Below are 24,803 nucleotides of genomic sequence, written 5' to 3' on the forward strand. Positions count from 1 at the left end.
TACAGCGCATATTGTAAAATGCAGACTACGTGCAGACCGAACGCGTTCTCAGTGTTCCCAGTTGGCGCGGTTGAAGTGTTGGAAGTGGAGATTTTGCTCCTTCGTCCATCGTGTAGGTTGAAGTGAACTTTTGGCTGTGGTGTTTCGGTGACTGAAGGTTGATGTTGAGAATCCGCATATATAAAATACTACTACGACTACTCGGTGAACCATCACAGAAGAATAGAGTGTGCATTTATTTTTCGTAAAGCCTTGGGTGTTAATGTCAGTAGTTGTTCATCAATAAAGTTCAGGGCCTGATCGGGGTAATCCTCAGCAATCCATTTCCCTGATGAGGAAAATGTGCTGAGATCAAAAGATTGGAGTACATTTCTCCAACATGCTTTTCTTATTTGTCAGCTTTTTCATGAAGATCCTGGAAATCCTGCTGATGCCGGTGAGCCGCTCTTATTCGGCCTAATTTGATTTGGAGTCTATTGCGGCGGGCAACTTTGGGGATATTGCCAAAAGGCTTGCGTATTTGTGTGAGGGAGGAAGTGAGATGAGATTCATCTAAGATAAGTGTCTTCCTTTATTTATACCAATAGCACTGATAAGGCAGGCAGTGCCGTTCTTTATTGCTATCATTAGTTTTATTGGTGTTGTTAATGCTATGGTGTGTTCTTTTGGCACTTTGAAAGCAGAGGAGATTAGTGGATCAATCACAGTCAGATTTAACTTGTGGAGGGTAACCATTGAGTGAAATGAGGAAATGCAGGCGCAGGAAGCAGAAAAGGAAGCTAAACGAGGGGGAAAAATGATATGAACGGATTAAAAAAATAGATATATCACAAGTAGGCACGGAGGAGTTTGAAGTCAAGGGACAGAAGGCAATTGCGGAGAGGATGGATCGTCTCGGATAGTGTGATGCGATTATAAAAGTGATTTAAATGCAGGGCAAAACAAATGTGCACAATAAGGAGGAAATCCGTTTTTGTTTTGTTCTCAAAATGGAACGATAAGATGCTGGCAAAGAATAAGTGCGAGCGCGTAGCAAAAATATAGTCACCAGTTCCCCCGCAATAAGGAACTGTATTTAACGATGGGTTAACTTCTCCATTGAATGAATGTGGAAAAACCCAACTCACTGAATAAATTGTAACAAACATAACTTGTATAAGCTCCGTGAAATGAAGACAAGCAAAGTGAAGTTGGAAACAAGGACGGAAAAACACGGGCAGAAGAAATATGGCGAGATTGGCAAGAGACAGACGGCAAACATTTTTAAAGAGTGATCTAAGGGGAAGATGGCCTGTCACTGGGGGAACAATGACAGAGGATTAACCAAAGGCGATCAAAGATGACTAAAGACGAAATGTTGGACATTGTGTTGACATTGTAAAATTAAACAGAAGGGATTTCAGCTGTCATGGAAGAGTGTGTTGATGGTTATTACCGCCCATATATGGTCAGAGTCGAGACATGATTGTAAATTTACGGTGTTTAAGATATTTCTCTCTCTCTCTCTGGGTATGTCGCCCTGGGTGAGTGAGTGAGTGAGTTGACACAACACGATCACATGTGGAGACTTGTGTTGTCGTCGTGCTGCAGCGATTAGGGCTCAATATTGGCAGGATTTCTGACTTTCCCCAGCGGACGAAACTAAAGCTGTGTTTTGTTGTGTTGTATTAGAGGAGCTCTTACTTGCTGCCATGGGGATGTGTCTATTCGCTACTTGGCCTATTTGTGTTTCTTCCTGGCTACTTGAGAAGAACAAGGTTGTCGGAAGAAAATGAGAAGCAAATAAGTTTTGTCAATGTATTAGCCCACCATCTGAGATTGCTTGTTTCTTGGCATTGTGCTGTCTCAGCTCCATTTTGAAATGCTCAGACGACTCGGATGTTTACTTATTTGGGGTTTATTTGCAACACTTTTTTTTTTATGCATTAAATATATCATTTTCTATGACAGTATAATCAAAAGTCAGCAAGGTTTATCTTAAACGTAAAAGGTTGCACAGCAATTTATTGACAGTTTTCGGTTTATTTACTTGATGAGGTTATTCAAAGAATGTAGACCTTTCTGTTGAAGAGGTACACAATGACTTGATTTGAAATTCATGACATTTTATTGAACTTCTTCACAGCTACGGTAATCGCCGTTTACAATCACCCAGAAGAACGGGGGTGAATTAGTTTGTCCGCGACCAAGGTGGTTTTGGTTTTTAAACAAGTTTAACTAGTTTTTATTTGTGCACACATTCATTTTTTTTCCCGATTGCAGATCTCTCACTAGTGCATTTCTGAATGAATGACATATCATAATCATTATAAAGGAGGAAAATTGCAATAATGTAACTAAGCCAGTGATCGCAATCAATCCTCTTTGGTTTGCACATCAGGAATTCTAGCCATGCATCTGTTGTTGCTCCTTCCATTGTGTGTGCACTGCCTAGTCTGTCTGATTATTCCATCCAACTATTTTTTTTTTCCTAGACTGGGGTTTATTGTTGTGAAAAAGACCAAGGTAGCGTGGTGCTTCTCCCTTTTTGAGAGAACAAATCCAGCTTATAAAACATTCACACTCTTTGTTTCTCGTCCTTTCGGAGAGAGCAGATGGGTACGTGTTGTGTGGGTCTTCGTAGACCCGTCACCCTTGTCAAGCCACTGGTGCTTTAATGAGCTCACCTAATGACCCTCACTCAGTCTGCCTCTCTCAAACACAAAACCACCGGATCCCAGACTTCCTCTGTTTGGTCACGTGACCGCAATGTCGTACTTATTACGTACGTATATTTGTTGACGTTTCTTTGATGCAATTGAGAATGCATCAACAGCGCCTCTGCTGGTTACAGCCATGTAGCGCACTTTGACTCAATTGCTTTACGACGGGATGAATCCAAATTCCAAATTCGATATGAACTCCTGCAAGGCAAACTAATGATAAATAACGCAGCAGACGTGCATTTGCTCCCACAAATGACCATGCGACTCCATCATCTAGCATGCGGTGAGCAGTATTTACGACCTATCCCGCAAAGCAGCCATCAGGGCGACAGAGAGCTTTCGGTTTTTCTCTTGGGGACGTCTCCCGGCGCCGGCCGTTTTATTCATGTTACCGTACGAGATTAGGTTGTGCCCATGAAGACTAATACATTTAAGGAGGTCCCGTGTTTCTCCCCATTAGTCATCTGTAGGTCGGACACCAGCAAAGCACACTTTTAACGCAACTCTGCTCTCCATGTAACCAACAACTGTCTAATGTCCTTTGGGTTTTTTCATTATGGAGTGTAATCACTCCACCTTACATCACCCCAAGACTGTCACCTCTGTACTAAATGTGTGTGTGCACATTGTAGATTCCTTGGAGAGAGTACAGAGACCCACAAGGTTGTAAAGACTTGCAGACTTTTGATTCGACTTTTATCACCGCAGCGAAGCATTTTATTACCTGTTAAGTGTCTTTTCTTTAGTCATTTTACTGTAAACAATCGGAATGGAAATTCACTTGCCGTCCACTCGGCAAAGTGACTCCTGTGCGGCAGACCCGGGGGCCATCGTCGAGAGGACCTTCAACTGGTTTGTGGGTCAGGAAAGCTCTTGTTCTTTGCTTGAATGATTTTTATCTTCCACTCCTCCCCTTATTTTAGTCGCACTCATCCACTTATGTTTACGAGAGAGCCTACTAGAATACAAATGAGTCAAACCCTCCAGTGACTAATGCTTGATGTATTCTTTGTGTTATGCCCTGTCCAGGGCATGGAAAGGGGTCCTTATTTCCGGAGATGTAATAACAAAATGATTTCTCCTCAAGAAGTCGTTTGACCATCAATCAATAATCTGAACCCAAAAAAACCCACAAACTTGAGAGTGAATCAAGGCATGAATCAATTGAGTGATGACTGCTGACTTTTTTCCCCACTTATCAAATTTGTTGTGTTGCTCTTTAAAGCAAAGATATCAAACGGAAAGCCTCGGAGCTAACTAGCTTCGTTGCCCATGAAAGCAAATTAAATGTAACTACTGACTTCTAAATTCACTTATAACAGCATTCATCAAAGGCTTAAAGCATTGGATGCCAGAATTTTTCATTATTTCTGATTTTAAATGCAATACGTATAACTTTGATAACTGAAGTTACTTCAAATTTAGTATGGACTCAATTTGAGTGGCTTGATTTTGTTTTCGCAGTAATTTGCTTGAAACTTGAAGGTTACGGCTTGAGACCTACTTATGACTTGCACCTATGAGGCACCTCCGGGATGAACGATCGTCTTAATTAAACAACATTTCCAGGCAGGGTGTGTGTACGTCTGTTCTGGCATGAGAACGTCCTCTACAGGCATCGATCTCACCGACCCCCCCCCCCCCCCCCCCCCGTGGAGAGCCAGGTGCACCGATTTGGCTACCCCCTCTTCTGACATTAACAATATGTTCATTATGCAAATTTATGTTTGTGACCGGCTGGTGGCAAACTTGGGGGAGGCACAGTAGCCTTTTAGATTTCATTGTCCCTGTTGACGACCAGTAAGCGGTGACAGCTCTGACGGTGGCTGAAATGAAAACTATCAGCAAGATGAGAATTTTTTTCTCTCTTTACCGGGGAGGGGAGGAGAATCTCTTGAATGACCAAAAGAAATCCAAAACATTTCCTTTCAATCCTTTCAATTGGCCTCCATTTCATTCACACACTTGTACTCCGTCTACACTCACAAATTCCACATTTCTACATCCTTCAATGAGGAATAAAATACAACTTATTTTGCCTTTTTATTAACATGGAGCACCTGATTATTCGGTGTAATTAACCAGTGATAGGATGTTAACATTATGAGCGTTTTTTTATCCCATTGATTTTCTTAAGTAGGTCACGTTTCCAAACTATTTAGAATTTGTCCTAAGTGAGATGACAGCTCGTGCTGTGACGCTGGCTGCCGTTAAAAGGGACAACGAATAAAGGCCGCACTCAGCCGCAGAGGTGTTAGCAGTTAATCTGGGTAATTAGAACTGACGTTGATGTTTGGCAGAGCGATGATGGCTTTGGAGTCACAATGTAAAATTTGATATAGATTTTTTTTTTTTTTTTAAATGTGTGATGCTTTCACCCATTTCAAGCTCACGGTGTTCCTCTTCACCGAGTTGGCGATGAATATAAAATATGCTAATCAGGGAAAGCCATAATAATTAATTGATCATAGAAAATTGTGTTGATTGCGTGGGCGATTGAACCAAAATTTCAGCTCATTGGAAATCTCGCTTCCATATGAATAATGCATTGCCTTTACGTAAGACCTACAATGAACCATGGCCATTGAAGTGGAAAGTAAGCGGAAGGAAAAGAAGAAAGAATTCCTTTAGTGTGAAGAAATCGATGCAGCCGTGCTTCGGAACTTGCAGCTACTGATTCACTGATTGATTTCCTATATGGGATTGTAGCAGTGAGACTGACCGTTGACGTATGTACTGCGTAGTTGTGTGCGTAAACAGTATTAAGATTCCAGGTTTACTTGCAGAACGCCGATAAAAGCCCATCGCATTGACGTCCCAGTGGCGTTATCTCCATAGTCGGCACAATCCTCCGTCTCTGGTGGATTGAAGAAGCCCCTGGGTTGCTTTTAGGTATGCAGCGTATCACCTGATTGTTTTGTATTGCTAGAACAGTAAGATCATTACATGGCTTGTATTCTTAACTCATAGTTTATGGTAAAGTAGAGGCTACTTTTTCTTTTTTTCTTTAGTCTGATAGTATAGGCTGCATATCGGAGAGTCTGTTGTTTGTTGGCAATTTCACTCAGGCCTGGCGTCGGAATAGTACAGTCGATTGCCTCGGCTCCAGGTGGAAGTGGATTATGTAACCCCATTAGAGCCTTTGCTTATTCTGTGGCTGCGTAATTTGCAGTTTAACTCCCTTTCCTTGCTGTTTTGCTACCATCAACCCCTGCACCTGCAAAGCATCACCGATTCCTGCAAACCTCTTATCAGTGTCTTTGCTCCCAGTGGAGTTGATAATGAATGTGGGAACTTGAGCCAGGAGAAATGGAGCATCTCCCCACGGGGACGGGGAAAAGCTTAGACTTCAATTAGCCAAGTAATGGGACAGAGTGGGATCAGTCGAGTAAGCTACAAAGACATAAAGTCTTCCTTTGAATCTAATAAGTCTTCCAACTGATGGCTGATTACCAGCAAGAGCTTTGTGATGATGATCATAATTATCAGGATGACACTTTAAATTACACCGGATAATATCATCCATTGGATTGAAAAAAAAATATGTCCATGATCCGAGTGATCCAGATCTGTAAAATTTCAGAGGTAACTTGGTCCTTATATGATTGCATTAGCATTTCTTACTTTCAATTTTCAATATCATAAACCATTATGAATCCATTTAAAATATGTTAATTTAGAGAATAATTTTGATATTTAAATATAAATAAATATTAAATATATTTTTATATGAATAATATTTACTGTATATTTTGATTTATATTATTATTATATAATATATACAAAGTTTTTTTTTTTAGGTCTCAGTTTGGCTATGCAAAATTTCAATGACAAGTTAAATAAGCAATTATTCCAGTTGGTGGAATGTCTTTATTTCGAACTCGCGTTTCCTTGCCAGTGACAAATTGAACATCATAACGTAACCCAGAGAAGTCAACGGTCTGTATCTGTCACCTCTATGTTGCTTTAAATCCCAAACTAGTTGAGACCAAATCGATATTGCAGCCAAGTAGTGACCTCCCTTTTGCATCGGTGCACACTAAATCAACAATCGTTTCCTCCAAAGCAACAGTGTGCTTAACACAATGAATACTAAAGACAACTGAGCCACCAGTTCATTGACTTCTTTTATTGGAAGCACACAAATAAAAAAAATTGCCCTGAATCAATGCTTGATTGGAAATTGAACCAATGTCAAAGTAGCCACAGGGAAAGCGCAAATCTAGCCTCTCTTCGCCCGCGAGGATGAAAAGAAGACAATTTGAGATTGTGGAGGCGGAGAAGTGCTGCTTTAGTTGGTTGAAATTGCATCTATGAGCAAAGAATGATAGATAGGCCAGTACTCATATGAAATTCTTACCTCGAGAGAGAGAGCCAGAGGATAAGGTTGTTTTCTTACACAGACTTGTTTGTTGTGTGTTCATAAAATGTTTTCAAACACCCAACTCCACCTCCTATCTTTGCCTTGGCAGATAACCGTATTGAAGGCTGGATTGGACTCATCATGGTGCAGCAGTTGAATGGCGGGATAGCTCGAGACATGGTGATGCCACACAAAAGACATGCTGTAAGACCGCCGCATGCATGCGTGACCCTTTCCCATTGTTATTTGAACCCTGTGCATTCATTCCTTAATCTTTGTTCTTGCCAATCTCAAGGAAACAGCCCTGGCCCCATGTGCTTGGTATTTGATTTGTCTTGTAATTTCTGTCAAATAAAATGTATTCATCTAAGTAGAAAAGAGCTGCGAAGTTTTTGGCTAGCAATGGAAAATAATTCAGGGCAGCACGGTTACAGTAGTGTGTCAGTTTTGTGGTTTGAATTTGGGTTCTGGTCGTCCCGATTGTAGTTTGCAAATTGAAATTAATATCCAATAATCAGATGCAAGCATGCCACTACAGTTTTGTCACTGTAGTAATTTAGTCTGTATCATAAAACACGCAGGGAGTCCCACAAGATCATTTTCCATTCATTCTAAAAACAAATGTGACCCCAGAATGGCTCTTATCAAAGACCCAACAATATTTAACCTACAAATGTGCAAAATACGTAGTAATAAACAATTGTTTGATCATTGCACTATAAATTTACTATGGTCCTCCTCGCAGGATTTGGGGGGAGGGAACCTTTGCAGTTCCCCATTTTTGTATTATAGTGTCTTGGCAAGACACTTACTCAGTGCACTGTTCCGTTTTCTCAGATCATTATCATTGATCAAAGTCATTGATTTCACGGGATTCATTAGCTTGTTATATCTAAACTGGATCAGTGTGAATTCGAAGCAATGCATCTTGTCATTGCCTCAACTCCTTGTTTTAAAGCGGTATTAGTATTCATAGTCATTCTTCCATTTTTTTTCCTTGCCTCTTTGTATTTTATTGCGCCACAAGCTGCACTCAAATAAAAAAGAGCTTAGAAGTACAGTTAATAATTTAGGTAATAAGTAAATCTTACTACTGTTTTTCTCCATTATCACTTTTTCATGTTACTGTTACTGATAGCGCATTTATTTTACAGCAAAGTTTAAAGAGAATTTCGGAAGTTGTTTTCTGGGTGCTACTCACGTCCATGACTTATAACAGTGTTGTGTTTTGTATCATTCTTTTTTTCTTGTGCTTTAGGTGTCATGGTCATTTAAGATGACTTCCGTACCTGTGCTGGGCAAGTTCCGACCAATTGTGGGTCAGTGCTGCCAACAGTGCACTCCAGACAGTCTGGTAAGAATCAAAGCAGAAAAAGAGAAAATCTTAAATGCACTTGAAATATACTTTGTGTTGGTATTCCGGTACCGTGGGCAAATATCTCCTTTGTCCTTTTCAGTCACGCTATCGTAAGACGTTTGGACAAAGCCCCCGCCTTGACTTCCACAATATTCTCTGTGTCGATGAAACTCACACCAGGTAACGTAAGATACAAAAGATAGGGCTGCACTGAGGTAAAAAGTATCGCCTAAATAATGTCAAAACGATAAAGGGGAAGAATACAAGTAGCAGTTTTTTTTAATTGATCTTTGATTTCCATTTCGTTGTAGGTACAGAGGCTGGCTAGTGCGGAGGATATGCTGCGTGCTGTTTGTGAGTGGGCGCAAGGTTTATCCCAGTCCTGTTAACAGCCGGCAGGAGAGCATCTATGAGAGTAGCAGGTACCAGAGATGACAGAGCTTCTGGAGGAGGGCAGTAAATAAATGATAAGGGAAGATACAGAAAAGGTAATGGGATCCTCCCGTTCTGGGAAGAGAAAAGACCAAAGGAAAGCAGATAAAACACGCAAACAATGACCGAGAAGGAAGCGTATCACCTGGGGAGTGAAAGTGCGTAACAAGGGACAGCCATCATACTTTTCTGTCTTTTATTGTCTTTTTGTCAATATAATTGTGTTGCGAACCCCCTTCACTCAAGGTTGTTGTAGTCCTACTGGGAGGGTTTTAGGATGGAAGAACTCTATTTAGCACTTGTTTAACTGTGCTTATCTTTCAGTGTGAGGGAGGCTCTCGCAGCAAACCCAAAAGCGCCTGAGGGTGGTGAAAGCCAAGGGCAGCCTCGTCACATCTCAACATTCCGCCCCCTAATTAATACCTGCATCTCCCCAGGAGTTCTACGGTGCGTTTTTCATCGTGTCAATACTTTGAAGTTTTATGTTTGAAGCCGGTAGAACGCAAGTCGTTTTGCTTGTTCATCCTTTCCGGAACGTCCGACTAAAATTGAAAAAAATCCAAAGGAAGATTTTCCATAGACAACAATGTCATTTATTTGTTCCAGAATGCCCAAAATATTAACAAAAACGTTTCATGGAGAATAATTGAAGCTTAACATATATTAAAAAAAAAAAACTTTAATAATCAAGTGAATTAATGAATATTTTTCCCGTATTGAAGACATTTAATGTATGCAGTTAGAATAGGAGACATTTTCTTCTTGATCTCCAGCTTGTTTCTCACCTTCATAATCAAATAGCTCACATTATATCATAAAATGATATTAAGTATAACAAAAAAGCCTCAAAATGAAACGTTATCAAGATCTGCCTGATAGATAGCAACTGCGGTATGTGAGTGACTACTTTGAGGACTTCACTGCCTTCCTTGTTTGTCCATTATTGCTTTTCATGCGTCATTCTACTCTCGTCATCCTCAGCCATTAATTTTCATTTTTATCTCCTTTTTTTTTCCCTTTTTCTGTCCGACTACATTGCTGCCACTCTGCTCGTGACTAGATGCGTGGGCTGGGTGATGACGAAGATGTTTGCCGCTGTTTTTGCCAGTATTCAAGTGAACCTCAACCATTTTGAGGCTTTGCACAGAGTCTCAGAAGAGGTACACACTTCATCATCATACACACGTGCGCGCGCACACGCATATTCTTTCTGAAGCTGCTACCGTGCTCAAGCCATGAGTGTTTAGACTGACCGCCTTACTCTTGTGATTGAAATCAGGCTGTGGTATGTGTTTTCAAATTCTCTGATTTGTTCAGCACTTTGAGATTCTTTGCAATGTAAAGTGCAATATAAATATAATTGATTATTATTCAGTGACTTTTTTTTGTCATGGAATACTACATAGTTGTCGTTATTAGCTAAATCAGACTAGTTAATTAACTATTTTGCATGTCCCTGGTTTCAATTGTATAATCGAATTATCTTTAGAATATTTTGACTCAATCCCTTGTGGAAATGTCATGTCATCCCTCATCTCTGTTATTAACTTTTGACAATAGAACACAAATCAATAGAGGTCAGTGTCATACATTTTATTCTTTTCTCCCTGGGTGAAGTCAATGATTTTGTGTCCACAGACAAAGAAAAGAGACGTTCTGAACCAAGTTTGGTCACCACGTCAATAAGAGGAAAATTACAAATGAAGTGAAGAATCCAAATGAAATGAAATAATGAATCATTTGTAAAGACTTAGGAAGAACAACAGAGGAGCTGTCAGCCAGAAGTACGAGCGGCAAATTAATTGAACTGAGATTTGACTCGATGCTAATGTGCGCGCTGCGTAATCTGTAGTCGCTCCAGTTAGCGCTACCCCTTCACTCATAAAACATAGGTATAAAAGTGTGAGATACTTAAAAAGCAGAACAATAAGCAAAGTAATAAGTCATTATAAAACAAGGTGACTCTAAAGAGTCGAAAAAGACTTTGGAGTTCTCTGCCTGATAGTTTTCACAGCTTATACTTCACTTTTCATTCGTCTTTTATTTCTCTGTGGATATCAAATGGAGATTGCTTTAATTAAATCTTCATTTCCTCGATACTAGTCATAATAATAAAGTTTTTAAAGGAGAGACGCCAATCTCCTCCCCTAATCCCTGCACACCCGCAAGAGCCAGCATCGTTACAAGTACAATGGAACGGCAACGTGATGTATGTTGCTAATGCAAAGCCGCTTCCATGACACCATTCAGGGCTCGCTGCTGGTCTACGTGTATGTGCGTCAAAGCATGCTGGACAGCCTTCTCATTTCTCTGGTGCTCTTCTGTAACAACCTGAGAGTCCCGTATACAATCTGTCCGATCCGAATCAACAACTCCTTCCTCAGGTACAAAACAAGACCACACTTTGATACACATTTCGTTCAGCGGTGTAAAAACAGCACTGTGATGACAAATATATGAACAAAATGATTTTAAGGTTAGTTTGAGATGAAACTAGTTGCGGCAAGAAATAACTTGAAACTTCTTTTGCCAATTCTTCCCTCTTATGCTAACATGCTGCAACACACTTCTCAGTTAGTCAGCTATCAATTAAGAACAATTTATCAGTTAATCAAGAAGTTAGTTATGATGCTTGCTCTTGAGATGTCTCAGATTGGTGTGGAATGATGCGTGGCAAATTCCCCTTTAGGGCGATCCTTCGCAAAATCGGCATCATCTTCTTGCCGCCGTTTGCATCAACTGAGCAGGATGCGGAAGCGGACAATCTCTACGCGCCTGTCATGACCTCTGTAAGTTTGACGTGTTGTCTCATGGCTGAGTGTGACCGTTTTCCTTTCTCTCCTATCCAATTTAAATGTCATTGAATGGCAGTCATCCGCTTGAGTTTCATATGCAAATCCATCAGAGGTTAAATTAGGTTCCACGCTCCCTTTTCTCTGAGTCACCACTTTAATGGAATCAAATAAATAATCCGTCCTCGCCGTACAATCTATTCGAGCCCGACAATTGCGGCAGTTCCTCATTAGCCGCATGTCTTGAAACATACAAACGGCCTGTTCCCAAGTGAATGGAAATGAAGGCCTGGGTCATGAATCAGAAAAACATGATGCTAATGCATTTTGCTGGTGGATGGAAAAAAAACATCTTCAGGCTGGTGATGATATAAAATTGCTGGGTAAGCACAAGATAGCTACCTGGCCTTGTGATTTGTCTTTCAGTGTGCTGTTGTTCTTTTCATCCCTACCCAGTCAGCTCCTCAATCAAAATAAAAGCCGTGGTTTAAACTCTTCTTTCAACTCAGCACCATTCCTCCTTTTGCAAAGAATTGTCTTCCTTCGCTTTTACTCCTCAATTAATGCCACACCTTCATTTTTTTTTTTTTTCCTCTTCTCACATTTCTCAGTGCTCATCACCTTATTACCAGCTTCCTTTTTGTGTGCAGCAAGGGAGCCCTTAGTGCATTGCATCATTTTATCCGAAGATGTGTTTCATTTGGAGGCGTAACAGGTTTTTATTAAGATCAATATTTTGTGATACGTCTTAATAAAAGCGCTTGGCCGGTCATCAATTCGCAAAACTACAATCTTGGTTCTTTATAAGAGACTCGTGTGTGTCCCCCCCCCCCCTTTGATTGTTAATGTGAGAAAGCATATTGCCTGCGTGTTTGAAAGCTATTTTGTTTATTGCTTCTACTGTGTCAACGTTAATAGACCGCTCTTGTTTATTGAGCGTACGCTCTTGTTTGTTTTTCTGTATCGTAACTTCATTTCCTGAATGTCGTAAAGTTTCCCCCAAAGTCTGTTACGTCTGCTCCTCATCCAGTTTGCATTTTGACTGCCCCACACACATTCTTACACGTTTTCTTCCTTCTCTGAAGGCCTTGACCTGTCATTTGGCTAATGTGTAATTTAAAATGCATGGCAGACATTTTATGCTAATTACTCCAGACTGTCACGACCTCCCGGACCTTCCTCGATACCATCGCTTATCTCTCTCTTTCTCTCCTCCTCAGCTCGTACGTGAGCTGCTACATGAGGGCCAATCGTTAAGCCTCGGTGTGTCAGCGGAGTCTGGTCAAGGGGGGCAGTGGCTAGCTCGCATCAGGCAGCTCATCAAAGACGGCTCTGTCCCTGATATCTGTCTGGTTCCTGTGGGCATCTCCTATGATTGTGTGCCAGAGACACACATGCAGGTAAATGGCTGTAAACACACGAAGCAGCCTCGAGAGTTTTACGAGCGCTCTCTGCGTACGTAATGTCCTCCGGAGCAAGCGCAACAGCCTTTATTTTGGAGGATAACTGAAAAAAAACTAAATTAGGATGGAAGTGTTCGAGTGCCAGCTCATATTTGCATTCCTGCTGGCAATTGTTTGTTGTTTAGATGAGCTTTGCATGTCGTTGATGGTTGTTTGCCGTCTTTCATCTGCGCGCTGGAGAGTGGGTGTAACTTCCGGCTAATTGCCATAAAAAGCTTCTCTTTGGCGCACACTCGGCGTCACTGATCATCTGTTTATTTGTCGTCATCATACACACTGCTCATCTGCGGTACCGCTTAATGTGACTTCTAATGGCGAAGCCTAACTATGACATTATCTCCAAGTCACTGTGTGCCGCAGTTGTATTGAATGTTGTTTCCCCTCCATCGTCTTACAGGTTAGCGATCTATTTGGCTGGCTGTCGTCTCTTCTTTGGAGGAAACCAGAAGGAATTGTTAGGATTCATCTTGCTCAGCCCTTTACTCTTAAGGTGAACACCATTTAAGGAGACAATGAATCCTCACATCTCTAAAATCACTCCCATACTTTTCAGGAATTTGAGGGGGAAAAAAAGACATCTCGTTATCAAACACTCCTGTTATTCTAATGTGTTTAATGTTTCTACAAGAGCCACAATGATCCATTAACCCTGGAAAACAAATAGTCAGACTAAAGTGGTGAGGCTCCAGCAGTCCTCATTAGTTTGTTCACCCTAAGCCCTGAACCAGACAAAGACGCAAACGCTGTGCTTAAATCAGCTTCCCCAAACTTTTTTTTCTTTTTGAAGTTCTTAGAGGCATAGGAGATACAATAAACAAAAGGCGGAACGGATTTGCTTGCATGTACCATTGTGGCTGCCCAGTTCTTTCTGCACTGAAAAAAAGCCTTCCACCTCCATCCATTTATGAAACGGAGGCTTAAAATATGGCTTACTGTCATATAGAGTTAGTTGTAAATGTGCAACAAATCAATGCCGTTGGATGACTCACTGGGAATATAGACCCCCAAATACTATTGGACAACGAGTGCAATCGTGCAATGATAATTGATCATCTGTTCTTCAATCGTCACTGATTCAGATTTGTGTGTGCGTGTGCGCAGGAGATGTACGCATCAGGCAGGTGCAGAGTAGTTGAATGGCGCCCTCTACAGGACCTGTTGCTGCCTGTCATTATCAACGATAGGTAATCTAACTACACAACCCCAAACACACGCTGACAGTTTGTCTTGGAAAAATCGCCGCAAGATTTGACTTTTGCCCAGGATTTGACAAATGATAAGAAATTTTCAAATCAGGCACTGACACGAAAAGTTGGTTGAACATCCTCGGTGAGCAAATAAGCTTCACGTCTTACAATCTTTGGAGAGCGAATGCCCGAAACAACAACAACAGAATGATTAAATGAGATGAGAAATGATGGATAGTAGCGAGGGAATAGTTCAAATGGATTTTTATCAGCGTGTAGTCATTTCATAAACTTTTGCTCCATGGCATTAACAAGCTTTGGTGCTAGCCATCTCGCTAGGAAATAATGAGGTGATTACCAAACACGCTGTCAATATTTGTATCATATCGCGATACTCTCGAGAGCTTTATGGAGTACGCCGAGGTCCAGCGGTGTAATTTTACACGTGATGAGCTTCTCTCCTTCACACGCTAATTCCTCGTCAATCAGTTGACTTGAAACGACTAAAAATGCCTTTAATATGTTGTTCTTAAATGAGACCGTGTTACTTTCCATTTCTTGTTGCTCATTGCCCGACTGTACTCCATGGCCATCAGTTTCCTTCAGCCACCCACATCTTCTCCCCATGGTTCTCTCAAAGCCAATCCTCGTTTGTGTACTCATGACGCCATTCAATAGCAGCAGGGCCACTCAATCAAAGGGGGCCACCTGGTCCAGTACTCACTTGTTTAGCTCAGTGTTCCGGAGGGAAATATGGGATACGGCTTAATACTCCACTGTGCGCACTGGCGAGTCACCGTGTCCTCTTAATGTTTCGCTGTTGAGCAAGGAGTGTACACCGACGATGTATAAGCCACGAGTGGAGCATTAACACAAACAAACAAAAATATCCACCTACACATTGGGTTGTATGCATCCTAGCAAAGGATTGACACTTGATCCAAAATTGATACCGGCCGTTTGCTTTTCCTATCAAGCACTGTGAGTGAGTTTGGTGAAAGGAAGATGTGGTGGTTCCCGCCTTGTCGTTCTGTGTCAGAAAGCACAGAGCTAGCTCATCAGGAGAGTGAGCTCAACACTGCCATCGCTGTCCACCTCGTCTTCTGTAAGTCGGAGATAATGTTCCCCTGCTGGTCTGTAACGGAATCCCCGCGAGATGTTTTAATCCTGTTAGCATTGTGTCATGGTATTTAGGATTTGTGAGTTGTGTTTTCATTCCCAGCTGTAATCTCCTGCATGGCAGTGATGTCCACCAGTCTGCTGTCCAGTCTTTTGCTCTACAGACACCGCAAGGTGAATGCTGTCAAACTTGCACGACCGTATCAACGGTATCTATTGATAGCCCTTGTGAAAAACAAATTTGAACGTTAACCGTCCTACGTGTGCAGATACATTTAAAACAAACTATTGTAAACTATTACGTCTATAGCCGTCAATGGTAGTGAATGAGTTAATCGTGGAAATATTCGGCAAAGACTCCATGACTATAGTTAGCTCATCACCAACACACAAGCTTGTCCGCGTCGAGGTGTATCACTTCAACTAAGTTCCTGACCACCAAGTACTGTACGACATCTGAGAAAACGAAGAAATTCCGAGACTTTTGAGTCATAACGTTCCAAAACTTGGGTGCAATTGTTCCGCAACTTCATGGCATTGGTGAGAAGTTCAACTGTATTTCATGGAAAAATTCACGGCATGAATTTCAATTCCTGGTTTGTTTGGGGCAGGGTGTGAGCACGTCCATCTTGTGTCGTGATGTCAGCTGGCTCACGGAGGAGCTCTTGTTTAGGAACAAAGATGTCGGATTTGGAGGAAGTCTAACAGAAGTGGTCCACTACGCCGTCACGCTGCTCGCCCCTCACCTCATCATAGCTGCAGTACCTTCAAGGTCCGTTCTTCTGAAATCAAATCCAGATGAATCTGACTCAAGCCACTTTCCATGCCTTTCTTTTGACCTCTAGGCAAGACCCTTTGATTGTACCTCGTCCTACTCTTGCTAGCACACAGCACCTGGACCTTCAGGCGCAGATTGTAACCCATGCTTTTATTTTGGAAGCGGTTGGTGGTGAGTGATTTTGCATGCATGTATTTTGGTACCATGGCTGTACTTTTCACTTGAACACTTAAAGCCCAAAAGCCATTTGGAGACCTTATGTTCTCTTTGCATGCTGGCGTTGGTGGGAAGCTTTGGCTGCGACTTGTGTCAGTTGCCATGGCAGAACGGAAAATCCATTTGATATTTTAAAAGTTGCACCGCTTAAATACTCGAAAGCGCCAAGCGATGTAACAAGCAAAAGATTGCCAGTTAGCTTTTTTTTGTCGAAAGCCACAAACGAAGTCTTTAGCGGCCGTACATTTTTGCCCCCCGGCTTGAATTGCTGAGATTTATGCTGTCATTGCAAAGTCAGTCATGCATGAAAAATTGACTCGGAAGCAACCAGATCTGCTTATCTTTGAGAGCAATAAAATAATAATAAAAAAATAAAAAAACAGCAAGCGGTCAGCATTCTAAATTTCTCCCTTCTCAGCAGGAATATGGCATTGTTAGGAAGCTGTGCTGCCTTTGCTAAAGTTTACATTCCAATTACGCTGTTTAGGTGTCCTCGTGCTTGTGCTTCATTGGAAGTGCCACAAAGGCCACGCTTGTCCTGGATTTTAAATCATGCTTCTTTATGCAACGCACAACAATTTAATTACATTATGTTTATGGTTCACAGTTTGAGAATTGCATATAAGTTATTGTCAGATGGAAAAGAACCAAATTGTTAAATTTAACAAGGCATTTGCGCTTCATAAAATTAGTTAACATCACATGCATCAATAAAATCATGTCAGATACACGAGTTTATTGATATTGACGAGTGCTCATTTTCTCCCTAATAAACCCAACTCGCCAGGGGAGACAAATCCTTGATAAGCGCTTGTTTTGTGAGGAAATGGTCGTGACTGTGAAAAGAAAAAAAATTCGGGATGAGTGGTTGCAGAAGTGTTCCTGGCTGAGGTATTTCAGGGTGGCAAATACAGTGTCTGAGTTGCATTCATTTCAAAAAAACAAAACTGGCCTGTGTATTGTTTTGCCAGAGGACATTATCAATGTTGCAAGAGCTCCAAATTTCCTCCTTGTAACCTGATAAAAAAAAAAAAAAATAAAAAAAAAGTCTCTATTTCATTTAACCACCGTGGGACATGTCATTATGTACTTTTATAAATGTGTTTTCCTTTAATCGCGCAACCGCTCTTTCACTATCTTCTGCTAAGCCAACTAGTTTTCGGCTTCTATCAAAACATGATTCTACTTTCTCTCAATCTCAGTCCCCACACTCACGCTTGATCCACTGACTCTCCCCTCCCACATTTGTTCTGTAGATTGCTCTTATGTTTTCCTAATCTTTCCTTTTTCAATGTAGTGGTCAAAGCTGTACTTGAGAGTCTGGTTTCTATCTTCGCTCCAACCTCAGTGGGCCCTCGAAAGCTAATATGTTTCACGTCCTTTTCTCTCACTCACACATTGTGTCTCCAGAGCCTCCTTTTCAACAACACAGTAGATATTCTTCTGGTCCTACTCCTACGTCTCAAAAGTCGTGAAAACACACGATATCGCTTGTCTGGAGCGGCGCACTCAGCCGTTTCTCACTTGCTGAAAAGTCTAGTTTGAAAAATGTGTTAACAACTACGGTACTTCTAAAGCTCAGAAGATAAAGGAACAAATGTGTCGTGTCATAGAACGAGGAGGAAAGAAATTCGCTCGAAATTCCAAACTCAGTGCTGCTGCTTTACCGTCTTTGCTGCGCTAGCAACTATTAACTTGCGCTAGGTTGATGACACAGATTTGTAGCTATTTACAAAACGCTTCACTGAATGTTGACTCTGTCAATATCATTTGCATTTTGAAGCACATAGTGTTTGTTTTGTTTGTTTTGTTTTTTAAACCAGCATGTTCGGTAAGTACCTTTTGAGAATGGCTCTCTGTGCGTGATTCATTATGTAAGCACGGTTTATTTTGGTTGCGGAAGTGCAGGTTGTAGGCAGTGGGCGTTATGAGACATTTGGCTTTGCCCTCAACTACTTGAAATAATCCCTAACTATACTCAGTGAATACTTTAATAGATACCCCTGCGCATTTTCTATCCAATAAATTCAAATGAATCTACCTTCTCACATCAAATTGATTCACCGAGGTATTCGTTTAACAAAGTTTGGATTGCATGAATAGTTTACAGCGGTTTTGATTTGCGCAAAATTGTGTGACAGAGGTGATTGGAATATTTGATAGTAATTCAGCAGTGTGAAGCCCCTCCTGGAATCACACTTTATTTTCTCCTTCCAATAACTAAATTGTGTTTATGGAGTGATTCAAACTCACCTCTTTTTTTGGGTCAATATTTTCATGAATATGTCAATTGTAATTTAGAGGTGGCAACAAGATATCTGCCTCTGGCTCACCTGCAACCGTAGTGAGAATAAGTGGTACGAAAACTGGATTTTGAGAGACCCCTCTCAAATCAATTTCACTATCCTAAAGCAGATTGAGGATACAGAATTACAAGTTGTTGTTTTTCCCACGCTATCTAATGTGATGGCGATTTCAAGGATCATTTTGATTGTCCCTTCGAGGCACAATATTAGCAACACCCCTCCATTGGTTCCTCTGTTTCATTCCATTATGTTAACTTATACACCAGATTGCCACACTGCGTGAGGTGACCTCACCCTCTTTCAGGCTGTCCATTATGGCTACCATATTTATGTCTATATTTTCACTTGTTGGTGGAGTAATGCATATTTTTACCCCAGCATGTGCCGTGTCAGCTATGCTATCCGAGATTGCCAGCAGTGGCATCAGCAGCAAGGTGAGGGCTGACAGCGCAGATGGAGACCAGGTCAAAGGTGACTTGGAGTTTGATGTGGTCCTCTGCCAGTTGGAGCTGACTGAAAGGGCCCTGCAGCTCTGCCATCTCCTGCCTCCGGGCTTTAGACCAGTGAGTTCCCATTTGCATCACACACACATCCGGCGTGTCTCGTTCAAGGCGTGTTTAATGGGGCCGAACGGTGACTCACCCCGCGCCGCGCAAACGTGCGCTGGTGCTGAGTGTTTGTGCACACGTCCATGTGCACACAATCCATCACGTTGACTTCAAGGGCTCCGAATCGGAGGCAGATATACTGCGCCCTTCTCTGTTAGCCCACCTTTCATTTGAGCAGTCGCTATTTCTTTTCTACTCTGCTCCACGGGAAAAATAGCGCTCCCACTCCATGGCCGACGCCGCTTCTCCTCCTCTGATCTCATCTTCGTCTCCACCTCGACGTCTATGCTCTTTGTCACCTGTCTTCCTCCGATCGTCTTCCACGTGTGATGAGACTGAAGCTACTTGCGCCTCTCCTCTCACCTTCTCTCTCATTTATTCCCAATTTCTCCAGCCCTGCCAGTCTTCTCAAAACTTCGCACTGGATGCGATTGACAGTTTGGTGCGATGCGGCATCCTGATCATGGAAGAAGTAAGATGTATTTTTCATACTGAGACATAACGCAATTCCTTCCAGGGCACCAATCACCCACTGTTTTGTTTGAATGTAGAATATTCTTTTCGCATTGAAATCATTTATAGCAAATCGTTGCTATCTGCAAATCTGCTTTGGGTCTTATAAGAAAATATATTTGTTTGCCTACAGACATTGTAGATGTTCTTTATCTGCAGGTTCAGAAGAACGTTCCAATCTGTGATTTCTGGAAGAGAGAGGGCGCCCTGACCTGGACCACCACAGATGGGTCGTATCAAAGCGATTCTGATTGTGAGGAGCAGGACTTGTTGTCCTACAAGGTAGCCAAACTGTACTATAGTTTTTGTTTTGGCTCCATCACTGAGAAGCACCAGAGGTTCCACTGCATCGAGGGGGAAACCAGTGGGATATTGACCCAGTTAGCAGTGGATGGCAGCTCGCGGGGGTGAAAGCAGGCCACGAGAAAACTGGCAAAGTGGCAGCACGAAAGAGCCATTTGATGCGAGTACATCTGCATAACAAAAGCAGCCACGCAGGCGAGAAGCATCGCTTGAATACCAATTAGCAATATGTGTGTCAGCTTTAATAGAAAACGGTCCTGAATGTTCGGTGTGACTTTTCAAAGCATCACGGGGCAACTAATCAACTCGCAAAAAAAGAGCGCAAAGTGATTTGGCGGCGGACCGACGTCCACAAAGCACTCCATTACGTTTGCCTCTTTTCTTTGGACTTTTTACAACAGAACAATAGTCCATTATTCAAATCTTCTCTGGCGAGTTCTTTTTTAGCGATATATTTTTCATTCAAATATTGTTCTGACCTTAAGCTTGGAGAGGGATTGTGAGTGCAGCTCTTTCCTCAGAAAACATTTTCAAAACCACGATTGCATTGCGAGCGGCCCTCTTCGTAAGAGGTCTTTCCTCAGTGCTCGGTCTTGATTTAGAAAGACAAAAAGGAGCCTGTTGCATTCGGGTGATAGATATTTAATGTTTTACTGCTGTGTTCTCCAGCTCTGCTTTACTTGAAAGCCTACTTTTGTTAAATAAGACTAAATCTTCACTGGAAATATAATTCAGTGCGTGTAATGCACACGTCTAGTTAAAAAACAAAAAAGAATTAGCTTAGAATACGACTTTGGTTAGTTGAAATGGCCTTTTCCACCATTTTGTGCAGGAAAATATTACGATTCCCATAAAAGGGAAAAATATGTCAAGATATATGACAGCTTCCTTTGAATCTCTGACCTTTACACTGGAAAAGTCACTGTATCACTCAAGGCAATATCTGATGTAAATGTCACGGTACCCTGCTTCCACATTGTTGTTCGCTCGGACGTGAACCTCCGTATGAAAGTAACGGAGACGTCGTCTGGGGGCCATGAATGTTTTTAGGAACTTTCGTAATAACAACCCATAGCACAGTCGCTGAGCTATTTCAGTCTGAGGCCAAAAAAAGAAATGAGCCGACAGGCTGGCGGACAAAATGACAGAAACCAAAATTAAAAGACCTCATCTGCTGTATTTCTGCGTGGCTTGACATGCTAGCTGACAGTGACTTCTCACAAGGTTTTAAGCCTGGTGGAAAATGTTCTTTCATCCAGTCATCCTCCCATTGACATTCCCATCATGCACTTTCTTGCCTGGCCATTTGTAGATAAGCCAACCAAATCAGTGTCCCGAAATGCTGTTCTTCCTCTGCAACATGCTAGCCGGACGTCTGAGGGCTCTCTCCTGGACCACCACTTTCTTGGACCACCTAAAAACTCCTCTGCCAGGTTTAGTTTTTTTTAACTTTACCTTTCCTTGAGCAATGAAAGCTAAGCACAGTGGTTGCCTGAGACACAAGTTATCCATCTTATGAGTTTTTTTAAGATAAAAGCTTTTTTAACTTCATGCTAACAAACGATTCAAAATAACTTCGATGGATAGCCTTGGTGTTGCATTGGTATAACCCTTTAAGTTGCAGATATTTGAACTTAAAGGGTGAAGCAACACATGTAGACAAACAATATACCAAATGAGGACAAAATAGGTGCTCTTAGTATAATTCATTTTTGATAACGTAGCATTGTTTTCTATTGCTTGTATAATACAGAACAATAAATGACTTTCCAGACTGTTTTGAACATTCATGTGGAATAACCCCCCCCGCTTTCTTTCCGGTAGAAGGTGATTTTGTGACTCAGCTGTGCTCACATCTGTGTGATACAGCAAATAAGAAGAAACAGCACTACGGTGAGCACATCCCCCTCAAAAAAACAAAACACCTCCGCACATAGAAAGACAAAATCCTAATTGAAACCACTCAGAGTTACGCAATGTAAAAAAAATATTCAACCAATCCCGCTGGTAATGGCTTTGTTCCATTATTCCGACCTGTTATTTTCTTTATCGGCTATACGTCTGTTCTTTGAGTGATGCGTGCCTTTGTGCGCTATCTTGCAGAGAGCTGCTCACAGGAGGCTGCTCAAGCTGCAGTTGGAACACTAATAGACTTGGGGGTGAGTGACAGGCTTGATATATTCTATGCTGTGTGTGTTCAGAGAAAGTACTTTGTCATAAAATATATATTATACATATACTTAAACGGCGTTGCGTCAAGTAACTAAAATCAACTTTTTCTTGCCCTTCTGGACTTATTATTGCCCCAAAGTATCTCATTCAACTTTTGAGCATGTGTCAGGGTTGTGATGGTGACCCTCATCTGAATGAATAAAACAGAAACGTTGTCAGGGCCAGATAAATGCTTGATGATGGCAGTTTGAGATTCAGTGCGAGAAAAAGGGCCACGAGAGGTCATCTTTCACATAGTAATAGATACCTGTGATGTTCCAAGACAAAAGAGAAGGGGTTTCTATTGAACATCTCCACAATCTACAAAGAACTGGAGTGAAATGGATTCTCCTGATGCGAGGCTCGGCGAGGCCACTCGTAGCACCCCATGTAGTGCGCATCAAAGTCTCGGAACACTCTCCAATCTCCCGCTCTTACAATTGACGAGTCAGCCCTTGAGCCTATGCAGCCATCAGTCCGCTCCGTCTTTGCGAGATGGGAATCGCTGCCTTTAAAAATAGAGCTTCATTGACCTATATATCTGAAATGACTTCAAAAGGCACTTTTTTATTTGCTTCTCAGGGTCATCATCATCTGTCAAACAATTGCCGTCTTGGTATTTTTAAAAGTGGATTCGACTGAAAAGTGGGCATGTTAAGGAAAAATAACTTTTTTTAAGTGTAATTCAAGTTGATAAAAAAATACAACGCTCTCTTTTATGGGGGACGGTATATCTGGGCCATTCCAAAGAATCTGTGCCGATGGCATCCCCAGGAAATAAGAGGTACCGTTAGCTGTTAAATAACTTCATAAATACAACTTCAAAGATGAGTTTAAACTACTTCAAACACCAGAAAGTAGCATTTGTTACCTGCCCCCACTTCCTTAAATTAGGCTTTGCCCTAAAATGTGAAAATATAAATTCTTAAGAATTTTGTACGTGTGTGTTACTTCTCCTCCCAACTTTTATTTTTTTAATTAAATAATTCATTTAAAAAGATTCGTTTTTATTTCCTTTGTTTTTTACTGTTGCATTCCGAGAACTAGGGGATATGGATGTGCGACCCTGTGAGTGGCACAAGGCTTCTTCCTTGTCAGAGAGATCACAGTCTCAAGATTGAAAATGATCTTTTAATAAAATATTAGATATTAAAAATGAATTAGAGGCATCAGAAGAAGGGCTTCGGGGCATAGTATCGATTCAGCTCTGGTATTGGATCGAAATGGATTATGCCACTGTACCTAATGAAGCGGCCAGTCAACAGAGCTGTAAGGAAGCAAATCAATAAATAATATACGAGTGGAAACGGTTGCAGATTTTTGTGATTCAAATGTGATTGTTTTTTTTGTTTTTTTGGTTGAACAAATTAGACCAGACTAAATTTGAATGCAGAATTTAGGCAAACATGTTAGTCAATTTAGATCCTGCTGTGTGAAGAGCATGCATGTAAACAGTGTTACCTTTACAAGCGTGCTCACCATGTTTGCACTCCCATCAGGTCCTCATGGAGGAGCGGCGGGAGGGAGGAATCTTCCTTGGGGTCACACCTTTGTTCCAGTCGACACAAAACCGGCAGAAACTGCAGCGCTTCATCTCTCAGTACCTCTGCGATTAATATGTCAAACTGCCGCGTTCGGTGCTTAACTGTGTTTTCAGAGTCAAAAGTTTGGTTTTAGAGTCCATGTTGAGGTGCCAAGGCCTTTGGGGTTAATCGCATTGAGAGATTTTTAGTTATGAGACAGTGATTTCAAGTTTTGCTTCGGTAATAGCATTAGCATAAAGCTGCAGGAGATGAGGATTGCGGTTGCTGTAATCAGCAACGTAGTATGATGATGCAGCGTGCTCTCCCCTGTGTTCATACTGTAACCAGGGTGCTTTTATTTGTAAGCTGATCACATTTCAGCTGTTTTTTTTTTTCTACTCTTACCAAGTACATTATTTCACATCCCATGCTAATGAGACCCAATTCTCTTCATCTCATCGTTATTAAACTGCTCTAACTTGAGAGGGTTTTTTTTGTTATTTTGTTTATGAAGTCTTCTGGTATTTCATTAGTGTAATTATTTTCCGAGGCCATTATTAATTCAAAGTGGTGTCCTTGTCACGAATTATACCTCATGAGTGAGCAACAAAAAAACAACAACAATGGAATCTGCCTCTGGCAGCATCATCTCTAATTTGCAAAGATACGATTCAAAAGTTACAAATCCAATATGAAACTCTACTGCCCTCCAGTGTTGAGCTGCATGTACTGTTCAGTCTAGATATACAATATAGCTGTGACCCGGGTGCGGTGTATTCTCACATATATATGCATAAATAATTTGGCCACTTTGGAAAAGAAAGTGACTTTTATGCTCTGGAAATTCTACAACTATTCTACAATATAAATACAGCATTAATACTCCCACACTAAGAAATATCTATTATAATTTTCAACCACATCAAT

The 24,803-nt window shown here is 41.4% G+C and overlaps 1 protein-coding gene across 2 annotated transcripts; it reads left to right on the plus strand.

Annotated features, from left to right (window-relative positions):
- The first annotated feature begins 7,142 nt into the window (after positions 1 to 7,142).
- gpat2 (glycerol-3-phosphate acyltransferase 2, mitochondrial) lies at positions 7,143 to 24,359 on the plus strand. 2 transcript variants are annotated; one of them, XM_037258861.1, is made up of 22 exons: positions 7,143 to 7,272; positions 8,327 to 8,422; positions 8,526 to 8,605; positions 8,737 to 8,847; positions 9,182 to 9,304; positions 9,918 to 10,017; positions 11,108 to 11,241; positions 11,547 to 11,646; positions 12,870 to 13,049; positions 13,510 to 13,602; positions 14,214 to 14,296; positions 15,277 to 15,404; positions 15,522 to 15,592; positions 16,030 to 16,190; positions 16,264 to 16,367; positions 19,097 to 19,281; positions 19,721 to 19,798; positions 19,999 to 20,121; positions 21,455 to 21,575; positions 21,967 to 22,035; positions 22,246 to 22,301; positions 23,853 to 24,359. In XM_037258861.1, the coding sequence occupies exons 1-22, from the start codon at positions 7,210 to 7,212 to the stop codon at positions 23,967 to 23,969; spliced, it is 2,376 nt and encodes a 791-aa protein (XP_037114756.1). In that variant the 5' UTR covers positions 7,143 to 7,209; the 3' UTR covers positions 23,970 to 24,359. The 2 variants fall into 2 exon arrangements, with proteins under 2 accessions (XP_037114756.1, XP_037114758.1); XM_037258863.1 differs by having other exon boundaries at positions 7,145 to 7,248.
- Positions 24,360 to 24,803: the final 444 nt, after the last annotated feature.

Source organism: Syngnathus acus, chromosome 9, assembly GCF_901709675.1.
Source record: "Syngnathus acus chromosome 9, fSynAcu1.2, whole genome shotgun sequence".
Classification (NCBI taxonomy): Eukaryota; Metazoa; Chordata; class Actinopteri; order Syngnathiformes; family Syngnathidae; genus Syngnathus; species Syngnathus acus.

What these genes read in the sequence shown, in the direction of transcription:
- gpat2 (XM_037258861.1), top strand. Translation starts at nt 7,210, where the DNA reads ATGGTGCAGCAGTTGAATGGCGGGATAGCTCGAGACATGGTGATGCCA. An exon ending in CCTAAAAACTCCTCTGCCAG is followed by an intron (nt 21,576 to 21,966) that starts GTTTAGTTTTTT and finishes TCTTTCCGGTAG; the next exon opens with AAGGTGATTTTGTGACTCAG. An exon ending in GAACACTAATAGACTTGGGG is followed by an intron (nt 22,302 to 23,852) that starts GTGAGTGACAGG and finishes CACTCCCATCAG; the next exon opens with GTCCTCATGGAGGAGCGGCG.